At 35.5% G+C, this 15,957-nt stretch overlaps 1 protein-coding gene across 1 annotated transcript in view; it reads left to right on the plus strand.

Annotated features, from left to right (window-relative positions):
* Positions 1-15,957, plus strand: part of RB1 (RB transcriptional corepressor 1) — a 170,170-nt gene that overhangs the window by 65,795 nt on the left and 88,418 nt on the right. Inside the window, exons 9-13 of the mRNA XM_031655844.1 lie at positions 2,172-2,249; positions 5,090-5,199; positions 6,118-6,195; positions 11,148-11,235; positions 14,630-14,746. Of these exons, the coding sequence (XP_031511704.1) occupies positions 2,172-2,249; positions 5,090-5,199; positions 6,118-6,195; positions 11,148-11,235; positions 14,630-14,746 (471 nt within the window). The remainder of the gene's footprint in view (positions 1-2,171; positions 2,250-5,089; positions 5,200-6,117; positions 6,196-11,147; positions 11,236-14,629; positions 14,747-15,957) is intronic.

The raw sequence follows: 15,957 nt of genomic DNA on the forward strand, positions 1-15,957 counted from the left end.
CATATAAATATGTATACTTATATACATATAAATATATATGCTTTCTTTTTCTAGAATTACAAATTATCTTTACAAATAAGCTGACAAATGTAGTTGAAATGTTTCTTTTTACTCTGGGTTTGTTGCTTATTCATAAGATAATGAATAGCAGCAAATGTAATTTTCTGATTCCTGATTGTTAATTATCTGGATTTCAGAACTACTTGAAAAATTTCATTTTTAAGATTAGGAATAAACCATTTTTCTACTTTTAATTTTAAGGAATTTCTTACAATTTAGAATCTTCATAGTTATGATTTTTAAAGTACAGTCAGTTAAAAGCTTAGGTGGTATTTTAACTGACACTTCATTAACTACATATTGCACTTATGGTTATACAACTATTGGTTAGTCATTTTGATTGGTTAATTTATGGTATATATATGGTTTATATATAATTTATGGTTTATATACCTAATATATAACTAATTGGTTTGTTTATTGTTATATAACTATTGTTTAGTCATACTAATGGTTAATTAGAACTAGTTACGTTATAAATATTCTAGGTAAATGTAAGCTAATTAGGAAACAAAACTATTAAGTAGGGTCGGGCGCGGTGGCTCAAGCCTGTAATCCCAGCACTTTGGGAGGCCGCGACGGGCGGATCACGAGGTCAGGAGATGGAGACCATCCTGGCTAACACGGTGAAACCCCGTCTCTACTAAAAAATACAAAAAACTAGCCGGGCGAGGCGGCGGGCGCCTGTAGTCCCAGCTACTCGGGAGGCTGAGGCAGGAGAATGGCGTGAACCCGGGAGGCGGAGCTTGCAGTGAGCTGAGATCCGGCCACTGCACTCCAGCCTGGGCGACAGAGCGAGACTCCGTCTCAAAAAAAAAAAAAAAACTATTAAGTATTTCAGAGACTTAATTGTTATAACTTATTTAGGAAATAGAGGTAGGAACTGATATTAAATTACTCCCACCTTAATAAATGTAAACTCCAAGTTTGGCAAGGAAGATAAATAAAGAAAAGCAAATTGTTTAAAATTCTGTTAACACACTGCAAGTATAAAATGGCCAGGAATATAACTCCAGGTTTTCTGAGTGTGTGTGTGTATGGTTTTTTTTAGATCCATATTAATTATAGGGTGCTTTTGCATAAAGCCACGTATACTCCCAGAAAACATTTTTATTTCTAATTTTTTGATAGAAAAAAGTTTTATTATCAAAAAGTAGGTAAATATTTCTTTTCTTTTTCTTTTCCTTTTTTTTTTTTGAAACGGAGTTCCGCTCTTGTTGCCCAGGCTAGAGTGCAATGGTGCAATCACGGCTCACTGCAACCTCTGCCTCCTGGGTTCAAGCAATTCTCCTGCCTCAACCTCCTGAATAGCTGGGATTACAGGCGTGTGCCACCATGCCCAGTTATTTTTTTTTTGTATTTTTAGTAGAGGCGGGGCTTCTCCACGTTGGTCAGGCTGGCCTCGAACTCCCTACCTCAAGTGATCCGCCTGCTTCGGCCTCCCAAAGTGCTGGGATTACAGGCATGAGCCACCGCGCCCGGCCTGATAAATATTTCTTAATCAGGTCACAAAACCCACAGCCTATAAAGGAAACAATTAATAAATTTAAGTACATGAAAATTAAGAAGTTTTCTCTATCAGAAGACACCACTGAATAATTTGGTTTTGAAATGAATTATTGGGTATTAATTTTGGGTGTGAAATTTTTTTTTAAAATTTATGCTTAAAAATTGACTTGATATTTTCTGAGCAGATATCAGATGACCTATGAGTGAAATGTCCAAAAATATACTCTAGAGAGAAATCAGAGGCAATGTAGAAAAGCCTTGGCTTTGGTGGTAGACAGACTGGATTTTAATTCAAACTCTGCCACGAGTCAAGTTGCTTAATTTTTTTGAGTGTCCTGTCTTTTTATCATTTGTTAAATGTGGAATATTGAAATTGGTTTCAAGGGGTTCTCTTCTCATAAATCCCATTTCTTTAACAGTTTCCTACTTACCTTCATATGCATTAAAAAGTAAATAATTGAATTAATTATAAATATTACACTATCTTGAATGGATGTCATTGATAAAATGTCAGTTAACACTTTCATTCTAGTGTTAATAGTGACAGAGATTAGATTTGGTTTTACATTTTAATGATCATGTTGTAACTTCATCTTTTTCAGGTGAAAAATGTTTATTTCAAAAATTTTATACCTTTTATGAATTCTCTTGGACTTGTAACATCTAATGGACTTCCAGAGGTAATCTGAAAGGAAATTTAATAAAATATTAATGTTTTGAGACTATGGAGGGAGGATAATTGTCTAACTTTCTTAGATCAATTTACTGTGTATCAAAAATTTTTTTTTTGCCCAAGAAGAATCTAGCCAAGTAGAATTGTGGTGAAACTAACTTTTGTATAGTAACAAAAAGCTTTTGAGTAGATAATCAAATGTGTTAGCATCATTTTGTGATTTATACTAGAAATCAATCTTTATTGAAATTTTTCAAAACCCAAAGTATAGACTTTTAAACTTCTAAATACCATTAAATAGCTAAATATTAATAGCTAAATATACACAGTTACATTTGCTTTGGTAAGCATCATTAAGTGTAGGAACCATGATTAATGCCATCTACATTATTGGCATTACTATATTGTAGAACATCTCTTTTGAGGACTTTTAGGAACTACTTAATTGAAAATACAAATGTATTTGTTGAAATGACTGTGACGTAGGCCGGGCGCGGTGGCTCACGCCTGTAATCCCAGCACTTTGGGAGGCCGAGGCGGGCGGATCACAAGGTCAGGAGATCGAGACCATGGTGAAACCCCGTCTCTACTAAAAATACAAAAAAATTAGCCGGGCGCGGTGGCAGGTGCCTGTAATCCCAGCTACTTGGGAGGCTGAGGCAGGAGAATGGCGGGAACCCGGGAGGCGGAGCTTGCAGTGAGCCGAGATCGCACCACTGCACTCCAGCCAGGGGGACAGAGCAAGACTCCGTCTCAAAAAAAAAAAAAAAAAAAAAAAGAAATGACTGTGACTATTGCAGAAGTGTTTTACCTTTGTGATATTCCATCCATCTATCTGTTTTGTTTCGCATTTTCCTAGAAATGTCTTTCCAATGAGAACAGAATAACAGAGCTTTGCATGGTAAGGTGCAATATGTGGAGAAAAGGATGCTGTGATAAATGATGAAGAACAAAACCAGTGTTTTAGAAGCACCTAGTATTAGTCACTATGACCAAAAGGCATGAAATAAAATAGCTAGACTACTAGTTCTGTAACCTGAATTTATAGCTAGTTTTTGAATTAATTTATTAATTCAACAAATATTTTTTGAAAGCTTAATATATGTCAAACATGTGCTAGATGCTATGGATACAGAGATTTCACCCTCAGTCACTATCGTTAAAGTGCTAGTGGGAGAGGCTGACAAAGATATAGACCATTACAGGAGTCTACAAGACTGTGATAAAAGTATTCACAGGGTTCTGCGATATCTCAAAGGAGAGTACCTAATCCAAACTGGGGCTGATAGGTTTTGTGGAAAATAGTTTAGAGGTGATGTGATTTCAAATCTGAGTAAGCATTACAGATACAGCATTTACAAGGGTTGGACATTATAGATTCAAAGGTGCAGTGATGTATGATAGTATAGTCTGTTCAGTGAACTCTAAGTAATTCATTAAGGTTGGGATACAGGGCAGAACAATTAAAATATGGTACTGAAGAGGCAAGAAGGGACCAAATGTTATATTAATAAGTCTTGTTACCACTTTTGGTACCAAAAAATAGGCTGCTCATAACTTTAAAATCTGTTATAGCAATCTTTTTTTTCCTTTAGAAGGATTACAGTTTTAATATAAATCTTAAGAGTAATTTTACTTTTTCTTCAATATTTCACATAATATAGCCAATCAATAGATGACTGGTAATTAGTGCCTCAACTAAGGTAGGACAGGAACAATGATTAAACTTAATCAAGCACAGATTACTGTTCTATCTAATACATTTATGAAGATTAATGAAAAGTTTGCATTTAATTTGGTTTCTTCCTATCTCTCCTTTTAGAATGCAATTTTACTTCTCTCAGGTTGGAATCACTTTGGCATTAAAAGTCACAGTAGAAGACATGCCAATAGCTTTCTCTTGGGCATTGGTTTTTAAAGTATGATTTAAAAATTATGGATCAGAACTGATGAAAGATTTACAAATTCTAGCAATTGAAAAAGTATCTAAGATTGGGAATAAATTGTGCAAGTGTGTTAATTGAACTGATAAACTTTTCTCTTGCCCAAGATGCTTGACTGAAGGGTACTGGAGTGAACCAAAGGGTTTAGAAAACATTGGTAGAATATGTAATCAAGGGGATTTGCAATAATGTTTGAAAAAATATTTTATATTGATAACCATAAAAGATTAAAAGTAGACCAGGCACGGTGGCTCACGCCTGTAATCCTAGTACTTTGGGAGGCCGAGGCAGGTGGATCACCTGAGGTCAGGAGTTCAAGACCAGCTTGGCCAACATGGTGAAACCCCATCTCTACTAAAAATACAAAAATTAGCTGGGCGTGGTAGCAGGTACCTATAATCCCAGCTCCTTGGGAGGCTGAGCAGGAGAACCCATCGCTTGAACCCGGTGGGTGGAGGTAGCAGTAAGCTGAGATTGTGCCACTGCACTCCAGCCTGGGCAAAAGAGCGAAACTCCATCTCAAAAAAAAAAAAAAAAAAAAAAAAAAAAGATTAAAAGTAAAGCATATATGGAATGTTTGGAAAATCTTGGCAGTTAAACAGTTATAATAATAGCTATTTTTATCTTAGGTACTGTTTTGTAGCATTGGTTATCTTTGTCTACGTAAAATTCTAGTAAATCTTTCATATGCATGAAATAGACCTAAAATCAAAGTTGAACAAATATTGCAATTTTCTGTACCTCACTTTTAGATAGACCTTATTTATATTGCATGCAAACTCAGTGTATATTGCAAAATTAAATGTATATTGTACAAAAATTCTTTAATGAAATCTGTGCCTCTGTGTTCTGAGAGATGTAATGACATGTAAAGGATAATTGTCAGTGACTTTTTTCTTTCAAGGTTGAAAGTCTGTCTAAACGATATGAAGAAATTTATCTTAAAAATAAAGATCTAGATGCAAGATTATTTTTGGATCATGATAAGACTCTTCAGACTGATTCTATAGACAGGTATTGCACATGGTATATTTGATTGATTTGCCTTAGATATAGGTTGATACTGATATAGGTAGATTATATAGTTTTTAGCTTAGCGACCTTTAGATATCATTTGTAACAAATTACTTTCAAATGTCTTTATACAAAGAAAAGCTTAACAGTATTTTAAGCATATAACTTATCTACAAATATAGATTTAATGTGAATTGTGTGTCCTATAACAGTTACCTTTTTGCAGTTAACTGAATATAATTTTTTAAAATGTGCACCTAAAGATAATGTCTAAAGGAATTAGTTTCTGCAAATAGTGGTCTCTATTTTATTACTATCCTTTCATATACTATTGCTGCCTGGTTTATTAAAAAAAGTTAATACAAAAGTGTAGTCTCTTTTATTATCATGTAGAAGCCTAAAATTGGAATGATTGAGACTGATTGTTAAAATTTTTGACTGATCATAAGTAAAGTTAATTTTGTGTCTTTAGCATGAACTCTTTTAATATGAAACTGAAAATATGCGTAATTTAGAAGTTAAACACAGTAAAATGTTTTAAATTTTATTTAAGTGGAAATAAAGTTTTTGGAAGGAATAATGCATTGAAAAACTTGAGTTTTAATGCTTTTTAATACTGAACAATTTGGTTATCAATACCACCAGGGAGAAAGCATCTGACTTTCACTTTAAAAGAAATAATGGTTGGTATACCTCTTTGTCATAAGCATAATGGAAAGAGACCCACAATTAAAAACAATAGTGAAAAAGATTTTATTTAAGCAGCAGTTGGGTCATCTATTTTCTATCGTATCTATTATTGAGTTATCATTTTATATGATTTTATGAGACAACAGAAGCATTATACTGCTTTTTTGATGCATAAAGCACAAATTGTAAATTTTCAGTATGTGAATGACTTCGCTTATTGTGATTTAGTTTTGAAACACAGAGAACACCGCGAAAAAGTAACCTTGATGAAGAGGTGAATGTGATTCCTCCACACACTCCAGTTAGGTATGAATTTTCCTACTTTAATTATATTATAATTTGGTTATTCATTGCTTTATAGTGTTTCAGATTTGTTCACATGTTTCTTTATGTATTCATACATACATGTAAGAAATACATGTATCCACTCATAGATACATACATGTAAGAAATATATATTGAAGGCCAGGTGCGATGGGTCACACCTGTAATCCCAGCACTTTGGGAGACCAAGGCGGGCAGATCACCTGAGGTCAGGAGTTTGAGACCAGCCTGGCCAATATGGTGAAACCCCATCTCTACTAGAAATACAAAATTAGCCGGGTGTGGTGGTGCACACCTGTAATCCCAGCTGCTCGGGAGGCTGAGGCAGGAGAATTGCTTGAACCTAGGAGGCGGAGGTTGCAGAGAGCTGAGATTGTGCCATTGTACTTCAGCCTGGGTGACAAGAACGAAACTCAAAAAAAAAAAAAAAAAAAAAAAAAGAAAAAATATGTATATGTATAATCTTTGTGTGCTGGGCATTTTACTAGTTGCTGAAGATACGGTTATTGGACCTAGTTTTGTCTATCCTTAAGGAGCATAACCTAAAATAGGAATGTGTTCGATTTCAGTAAATAAAAAAGAAAAAATTAAAAGTATCACTATTTGATCTGCATACAACCTAAAAGGATTAGAACTATTTTTTATGTCTTTTTCCTCACTCATTTCCCACCTCAAAATCTGTTATCAAGGCTTGTTGAATAATCTACCTCCAAAATATTTCCTGAGTTCATCTACTTTTCTCCATTTCTACTCTCCCAACTCTTGTCCAAGACATCGTTCTCTTTCTCTTGGATTTTTTTGCAGTAGCCTACTACCTGCATCTGATCTCTTCACTGTTCCTGTCTCCTCACCATCAAAGCTATTCTCCATAAAGCCCCCAGAATTTCTCCTAGAAATGTAAATCAGTTACATTCACCTTGCTGTTAAAACCCTCTGACTGCATCCCATTACAATTGGTATACAATGCAAATTCCTTAACAATGCCTAAAAGATCTTATCTGATCTGGTTTCTGTTGCCTCTCCAACCTCATCTTGTTTACTTTCTTGCTCTGTGTTAGCCACACATTGGCCTTCTCTTAGTTTCTTGGGATTTCCAAGTTCTTTTGTACTTTGAAAACCCTTGTATCCCTCTTCTTGATATTCCCTCTTCTTGAAACTCTTCCTCCTTTTCTTTCCATGGATTACCAACTGCTACTCTTCATTCAGCACAAATATTGCTTTTGAAAATATGTTTCTCTCTGAAGTATTTTATTATTTCTCATAGCATCCTGTTCCATTCTTTATAGCATGCACCCCAATTTATATTGATAGATTCATTTGTGTTTGCTTATTTTTTACTAATACCCAAAATAGCCTTAAAATTCCATATCACAGAGACCATAACTTTTTTGTTCACTATCTAATAATTAGGACCTGTTATAATACTTGATACATAATAGGCAATCAGTAATATATTTCAAATGACTGTATAAATATGTACATGAATACATTTTCATATAAGTATAGTATATACTTATGGACAAGATACTGAGATGACACAGAAGGGACTATAAAGCAATGTCTGAACTGAATTTTGAAACATGTAAAGGCCTTTGTCACAGGATAAAGATTTTAGGGAATGGGAACAGCATGTTCAAAGGTATGGAAGTGTGAAACATGTAAGTGGAGAAAACTCTGCTGTCACACTACCGACAACAATCAACACAGAAATCAACACATTTGGAATCAACACATTTGTACAACATTATGTGACCAAATGTGGGCAAGTTTTCCTCACCAAGAAACAAGCAATCAGTTCTGCAGCAGTCCCCAGCTGGGTGTCCTCTAATTTACTTCTGACACTGGTTACCTGGAGACAGTGTCAGATCCCACAGGTTGAGGGCTCAGTCCCCAAAACTGGCCCCAACTTCAGATGCCAGTTGCAAGTCTGGGTTTTTGGATCTTCTGACCAAAGGGCTTCAAGTTGGGGATCCCATGACACCTCTTAGGTTCGATTAATTTGCTAGAGTGGTTCACAAAACTCAAAGAAACACTTCTGTTTACTGGTCTATTATAGATGATATTACAAAGGATACGGATGTAAAGATGCATAGGATGAGGTATGGGGGATGGGATGGGAAGCTTCTATGCCCTCCCTGGCCAGACAGCTGTCCAGGAGCCTCCACGTGTTCAGCTCTCCGGAAGTTCTCTGAACCCTGCCATTTTGGGTTTTTATGGAGGCCTCATTGCATAGCCATGACAGATTAAATCATTGGCTATTGATTATCAACCTAACCTTCAGCTTTCCTCCCCTCCCCAGAGGTTGGGGGCTGGGGTCGAAGGTTCCAATCCTCTAACTCTGCTTTGGGCTTTCTAGTGACCAGCCCCCATCCAGAAGCTTCCTAGGGGCTGCCAGCTATGTCAATTCATTAGCACACAAAAAGACATCACTGGAGTTTCTAAGTATTTTAGGAGTTGTATGTCAGGATATGGGGTCAAAGACCAAACGTGTATTTCATAATATCACATAACACAATGTGTCTGGGAAACTATTAGCAGCTCTGTATTGATTGACTGTAAAATGAGAGTAGGAAGTCACAGGAGAGGAGAGTGGGTGCTAGATATGAGGGGCCTTATATGCCATACTCACAAATTTGGACTGTAGCATGTGTATGATAGAGCCTGTGCTATAAATGGATGTTAAGCAGGGGTAAGGATAAAATCAGACATAATTTTTGCAAGTTCACATGGTAATAGTCTGTGGGGGGGATAGACTGAGGAGAATAAGAAAAAGTGAGAAATAAACCTGTCAGTCTGTCTCAGTGGTTCTTAACCAGGTGTGCAAATTAGAATAACCTGAGGAATTTTGTTTTGATTTTTCTTTTAAAAAATTGTGTGTCCACTGAGGAATATGCCTCGGCCTTACTACCACAGACATAGTATATGAAAATCTCTGGACTTGTCTGTTGCAGCAGTTTACTTGAGAGGTTTTAAAGATCTGACCCAATGGTAGTGGTGGGAATGAAGGAACAATAACAGATTTGATAAATATTTGATGAATTCATACTTAGAATATTGTTCTAGAGGCATTTCTGAAGAAGCTATCTAGTAAGCAGTAGGATAGTCTTCTATAGATTTGGGAATCATCAGGGGAGTTAAAACCATAAAAAAAATGAGATTGCTTGAAGTGAGGGTGCATAATGGCAAGAGTCAGTGGCTAAGGGCTGAAGCCTAAAGGATGCTAGCATTAAGGACTAGATAGAAGTTGTGAGGTTCTAGAGCAGGGGTCCCCAACTCCTGGGCCAGGGACCAGTCTGTGTCCCCTTACGAACCGGGCCATACAGCAGGAGGTGAGTGGTGGACAGACAAGCGAGCATTACCGCCTGAGCTCTACAACTCCTGTCAGATCAGCGGTGGAATTAGATTCCCGTAGGTGCGTGAACCCTATTGTGAACTGCGCATGTGAGGGATCTAGATTGTGTACTCCTTATGAGAATTTAATGGCTGATGATCTGAGGTAGAACAGTTCAAAACTATTCCCCCTACCCTCTTTTCTTCCCATGGAAGAAAAATTGTCTTCCATGAAACCAGTCCGTGTTACCAAAAAGATTGGGGACCGCTGTTCTAGAGAATGGGAAAGTGTGGTTGGGAAGCGCAGAGAGTGAAGCCAAGAAAGCTGAGGGAGGGAGGGAGTTTCATTAAGAGCAAGTTTCTCTAACAGTGTCAAATGCTTCAAGGAAGGTCAAGTATTAGAACAAATGAGAAAAGTCTTTTGTTTTTACCAGTTGGTCATATGTGGCTTCAATCACTGTAGCTTAAATATGGTTAGTGGACACAGAAGCATATAGAAGCTGTGTTGTAATATATTTGAAAGGCGAGGCCAGGTGTGGTGGCTCACGCCTGTAATCCTGGCACTTTGGGAGGCCAAGGTGGGCACATCACCTGAGGGCAGAAGTTTGAAACCAGCCTGGGCAACATGGCAAAACCCCGTCTCTACTAAAAATACAAAAATTAGTCCAGTGTGGTGGTGGGCATCTGTAATCCCAGATAATCAGGAGGCTGAGGCAGGAGAATCGCTTGAACCCGGGAAGTGGAGGTTGCAGTGAGCCAAGATTGCGCCACTGCGCTCCAGCCTGGGCGACAGAGCAAGACTCCTTCTCAAAAAAAAAAAAAAAAAAAAAAAAAAAGAAAGAAAGAAAGAAAGAAAGAAAGAAAAAAAGAAAAAGAAAAGAAAGATGAGGAAGGTAAATACTGGTTTTCACATGCTTAGTTGAGAACACTGAGCATATTTTACTAAATAATATTTGAGGATCTTTTCAGCCCTAAACAGTCTACAGTTCTTTGCATAATTAAAGTATCCCAAATGTTCAGCTACTCCAAAATTGTAATATTGATATTTACCATATACTGCCCCCTTCATATACACACACATAAAATTATAGAATTAATGAGATCTTAAGAGATTGACCTAATTTTATGCTTTGAAAATGGTGACTTTTAAATGTATCCAGGATCTTAGTATCCTTTCTTCTTGAAGGTCTCTGTAAAGAAGAATCATCTGATTCTTTACTTGAGTTGCTATCTTATTGTCTTTAGTTTGAAAATGTTTAACATTTGATTGCAATAATGTTTTCTTAAAACAATACCATTTTGTTGCCAGTTTATATAGTTTCTCCTAAAAATAATGCCACTATTTTATTGATATGTAGTTTTATTAGTAAATAAGTATATCCATTCTATAACTATAAACTTATTGATTGTGAATACATATTTTCTTAAAGATTTAAGTGAAATGTAATTTCTTATAAACCACAGTCTTATTTGAGGGAATGTAAAGACAAGCGGGAGGCAGTGTATTTGAAGACACGTTTAACTTGGGGGATAGAAAACATTTCATTTTTTCCTTTTTTCTCCCTTCATTGCTTAATACATTTTCCTATTTTTTTCCCCTCTAGGACTGTTATGAACACTATCCAACAATTAATGATGATTTTAAATTCAGCAAGTGATCAACCTTCAGAAAATCTGATTTCCTATTTTAATGTAAGCCATATATGAAACATTATTTATTGTAATATCTTGGCAAAGAAACTTGAAATTAAAAGTTAAAGTACTGGATTCTTTTTAAAGTACTTATCTCCTATCTAACATGTAGTTATCCATAATCTTGTCTTGCTTAGTATTGTTTTATTTATACAGTGTTATTTAAAAAAAATTTTATATTTACCTATTTGCCTTGCTCACCATTCTTCCTTACAACTGATGCCTCACTTCTGAGATCATTGTTTTCGTCTTCAGATATATCCTTTGATAATTACTTTAGTGGTATTAATTTGGGATGAACTTTTTGAGGTTTTGTTTTGTTTTTTGGTTTGAAATTTTCTTTACTCTTATTTTTTTGTGAGATCGCTTTGCTGAATCTTCAATTCCAGGTTGACATTTACTTTTTAGACTCTTATAAGTTTGAAGATAATACATTTCCTGGATCCCATTTTTGCTAATTAAGAAGTCTTATGTCACTCGATCTAACTGTTGTTCCTTTATAGTTAATCTATCTTTTTCTCTCTGGCTACTTTTAAGATCTTTTCTTTGAATGTAGTGTTAGATAGGACTTAACATTCCCCATACCCCTATAATCTTTTTCATCCAATATTTAACCCGTTTTTATTTACAATTCTTACCTGGCCCTGTTAGCATTGTAGTTTGCAACTCCTGATAGACAATGAGTTTGATATCTGAAGGCATCTGCTACCCTCTCTCCCCTGAAGACAAGGAGAGAGAAAGAGAGAGAATGAAACTATCATCAATGTTGCTTGCTTGCTCCTTCACTCCTTCCTTAAACTCAGATGAGGGTTGGGACCCACTGAAATGCTCATCCTCTAAAATTGGACATAGGGTCAGGAGACTTATTAAAATTTGGCTTTTTTCAGCAACTGTGCTTTTTGTACTTGTTAACAATTCATTCATTGCCATAACCTGTCTGTAATTTTGTCATAATCGGTTGTCATCTCTTGCTGTGTTCCCCCAGGAATTAGCAAAGTAATATCTGTCATCATATTCATAATTGTTTTGGCTCAGAATTGATTTTGTTTGTCCAACATGCATAAAGTCACTTTTGTTTATGAGTTATCTATAGCACAAGAATATATGCCAAAACATATGTACCCAGGTACCTAAACCTTTTAACAAGGGATAATGGAAGAATTTAAAAGAATGATAAGCTCTTTCTTCTCATATCATTTTGAATACTTCCTCCAATATTTGGAGTATGTAGGAGTTCTTTTTTATTTAAAAAAATTCTGCCTCAAAGACTTTTTTTTAAACTTGGAAACTATATGATCTTTATTTATGTTTTTATATAGTTTTTCAACCCTCGCTCCCTTCCTTCCCTCCTCCCTCTAGTAGTGCCTAGTGTCTATTGTTGCCATCTTTATGTCCATGAGTACACGATATTTAGCTCCCACTTATTAATGAGAACATGCAGTATTTGTTTTTCTTTTTCTGTATTAATTTGTTTAGGATAATGACCTCCAGCTACATCCATGTGGCTGCAAAGGGCAAAACTTCGTTCTTTTTTTTAATGACTGTATAGTACTCCATAGTGTATGAGTACCACATTTTCTTTATACAGTCCACCATTGATGGGCACCTAGGTTGATTCCATGTCTTTCCTATTGTGAATAGCACTCCAGTGGACATATGAGTGCATGTGAAAGACATTTTCTAGAGCTCAATTTAAAGCTTAACTTTTAATGAAGCTTAAAAGCTTAATTATGTAGATGATAAGTTGCATATGTCAAAGTGAACATGTCTTGAAGGTCATTATGTTTTTCCTTCATTTTAATTCTCTATTATTTCAAGTTTCTTAATTTTTAAAATTAATGCCATCTTCCCTCCATGTGAAATCTTAGAAGCTATGAACATTTTAATGGACATTTTGGCAACAATTGTTTTATGACAGGAAATGCTTGTTTGTTATATGTTTCTAAGATTTTTGTGCTTTTTTTTTTTTTCAGGAATATAGAATTGTTGATATTCTAGATTGTGAAAATGTTGACAGACAATGCACATTAGAATGAAAATTATAATCTTCTTCTTATTTTTTTGAGACAGAGTTTCACTCTGTCGCCTAGGCTGGAGTGAAGTGGCATGATCTTGGCTCACTACAACCTCCACCTCGTGGGTTCAAGTGATTCTTGTGCCTCAGCCTCCCAAGTAGCTGGGATTACAGGAGGCTGCTACCGTGTCCAGCTAATTATTGTAATTTTTGTAGAGGTGGTGTTTGACCATGTTTCCCAATCTGGTCTCAAACTCCAGACCTCTGGTGATCTGCTCATCTCAGTTTCCCAAAGTGCTGGGATTACAGTCATGAGCCACTGTGCCTGGCCATACTCTTAATTTTAGAAATTTTATTTTTGAATGTATATTTTGAATGTGTTTTATGTATAAAGGATTAAAAAAATAAATCTTTGTAGCTGATGAGAATCATGCTGTGATTACTTTTAATATATCATAATATGAATTATATAATATTATAATACATTATAATATGCATTTTAATACATCATCTTGTGATGTGTTATAATTATTAAAGTTGAATAGCCCCATTCCAAATGATACATGTATGGGAACTTCTTTTGAACAATTTCCCTATCTTGTATTTCTGAAAAGGTAATTAAATGATTTAGCTAATTCATAACTCTTTCAAAGCACATTTTAAAATTAGGAAATGGGCCGGGCATGGTGGCTCACACCTGTAATCCCAGCACTTTGGGAGGACGAGGTGGTTGGATCACTTGAAGTCAGGAGTTCGAGACCAGCCTGGCCAACATGGTGAAACCCCATCTCTACTAAAAAGACAAAAATTAGTGAAGCATGGTGGTGCATGCCTATAATCCCAGCTACTTGGGATGCTGAGGCAGGAGAATCACTTGAACTTGGGAGGTGGAGGTTGCAGCGAACCGAGATCGCGCTACTGCACTCCAGCCTGGGCGACAGAGTGAGACTTTGTCTCAAAAAAAAAAAAAAAAAAAAAAAAAATTAGGAAATGATACCAAGCGCAAGCCTTGGTTTTATTTCATTTGCTTTTTTGGAGGCAACATACCTCCCAATATAACCCTTAATTGAAGATATTTTATGAGAATGTATGAGGCTCTTTTTGATGGATGGAAAGCTTAACAAATTTGCTCTTCTGTAGCCTAGTGGCAGAAAATTTAGATAATAGGGTTTTTTAGTTGTACTCTAGTATTTTTTGGTCATTAACATCCAATGAAATTATATTGTCTGCTTATGTTCAGTAGTTGTGGTTACCTAGTTATTGTGGAAGCGTTTCCACATTTTTATAAACAATGTTAAAAGTCATATATTATGGAGCAGAAAATATTAATTCTGATTACACAGTATCCTCGACATTGATTTCTGTTTTTACCTCCTAAAGAACTGCACAGTGAATCCAAAAGAAAGCATACTGAAAAGAGTGAAGGATATAGGATACATCTTTAAAGAGAAATTTGCTAAAGCTGTGGGACAGGGATGTGTCGAAATTGGATCACAGGTAACTTGAATTCATTTTAATTAGTGGTACTATAGAGTAATAATGTTAAAAGCAGCATCTTTCCAGTTGGTATAAATACTCTAACAGTATTTGTCTAGTAGTATAAAATACTGGCAGATACTATATCCCTGCTGCCTGTGGATGTTGCTATTTATAGGAAACTGTATGGGAAACTACCTCCCACCCCATTATAAAAGCTATGTAATAAAGGAACACATACCACTTGTAGAAACTTTAGAAAATACAACTAAGAAAAAAATTGAAATCTTTGATATTAAATTTTTGATTTTGCTTTGACTTCTACATGTATGACTCTTCATGTATGCATATCCTAATGTGAATGGGACTATACTATACATGCCATTTCTCAGTGATATTACTGAGTGATATCATTATTATTTCAGGAAATCTAAAGCTAATATAATAGGTAAGAGTATGGGCCATGGAGTTACAGCCCTGGGTTTATATTTGGTTCTACCATTGTCAATCTTGGACATGTCATTTAACTTCTCTGAGAATCAGGTTCTATATTTGCTCTGCTTTTTTGTGTGGCATTAATGAGGATAATATACAAAAATATATTGGAAAACTGTAGTCCACTCTACACATTTATTTCAGTGTAGTGAGGTTATATTTTGATGCCATCAGTGATTTAAACATTGATATTTAATGGTTCTTTTTGATCCTACAGCCATGCACCACTTAACAGGCATATGTTCTGACAAATGCATCATTAGGCAGTTTTGTTGTGTGAACCTGGTAGAGTGTGTCTATACAAACCAATGTGTTACCATTTGTGTATCTAAACATATCCAAATACAGAAAAGGTACATTAAAGATATAGTATAAAAGATAAACAATGGAACACCTGCACAGAGCACTTACTATGAATGGAGCTTACAGGATTGAAAGTTGCTCTGAATGCGTCAGTGAGTGAGTCACAGAGTCAGCAAGTGAATGTGAAGGCCTACAACATTACCTATGACATTACTGTACACTATCATAGACTTTATAAATACTACACTTAGGCTAAACTAATTTCATAAACATTTTTTCTTCAGTAGTGAATTAACTATAGCTCACCGTAACTTTTTTACTTTATAAATCTTCAGTTTGTAAAAAACTTTTGACTCTTATAATAACACTTAGCTTAAAACACAAACACCTTGTCCAGCTGTACAAAAATATTTTCTTTCTTTATAATCCTTATT

The sequence above is a fragment of the Papio anubis genome, chromosome 15 (assembly GCF_008728515.1).
Source record: "Papio anubis isolate 15944 chromosome 15, Panubis1.0, whole genome shotgun sequence".
NCBI classification, from domain to species: Eukaryota; Metazoa; Chordata; class Mammalia; order Primates; family Cercopithecidae; genus Papio; species Papio anubis.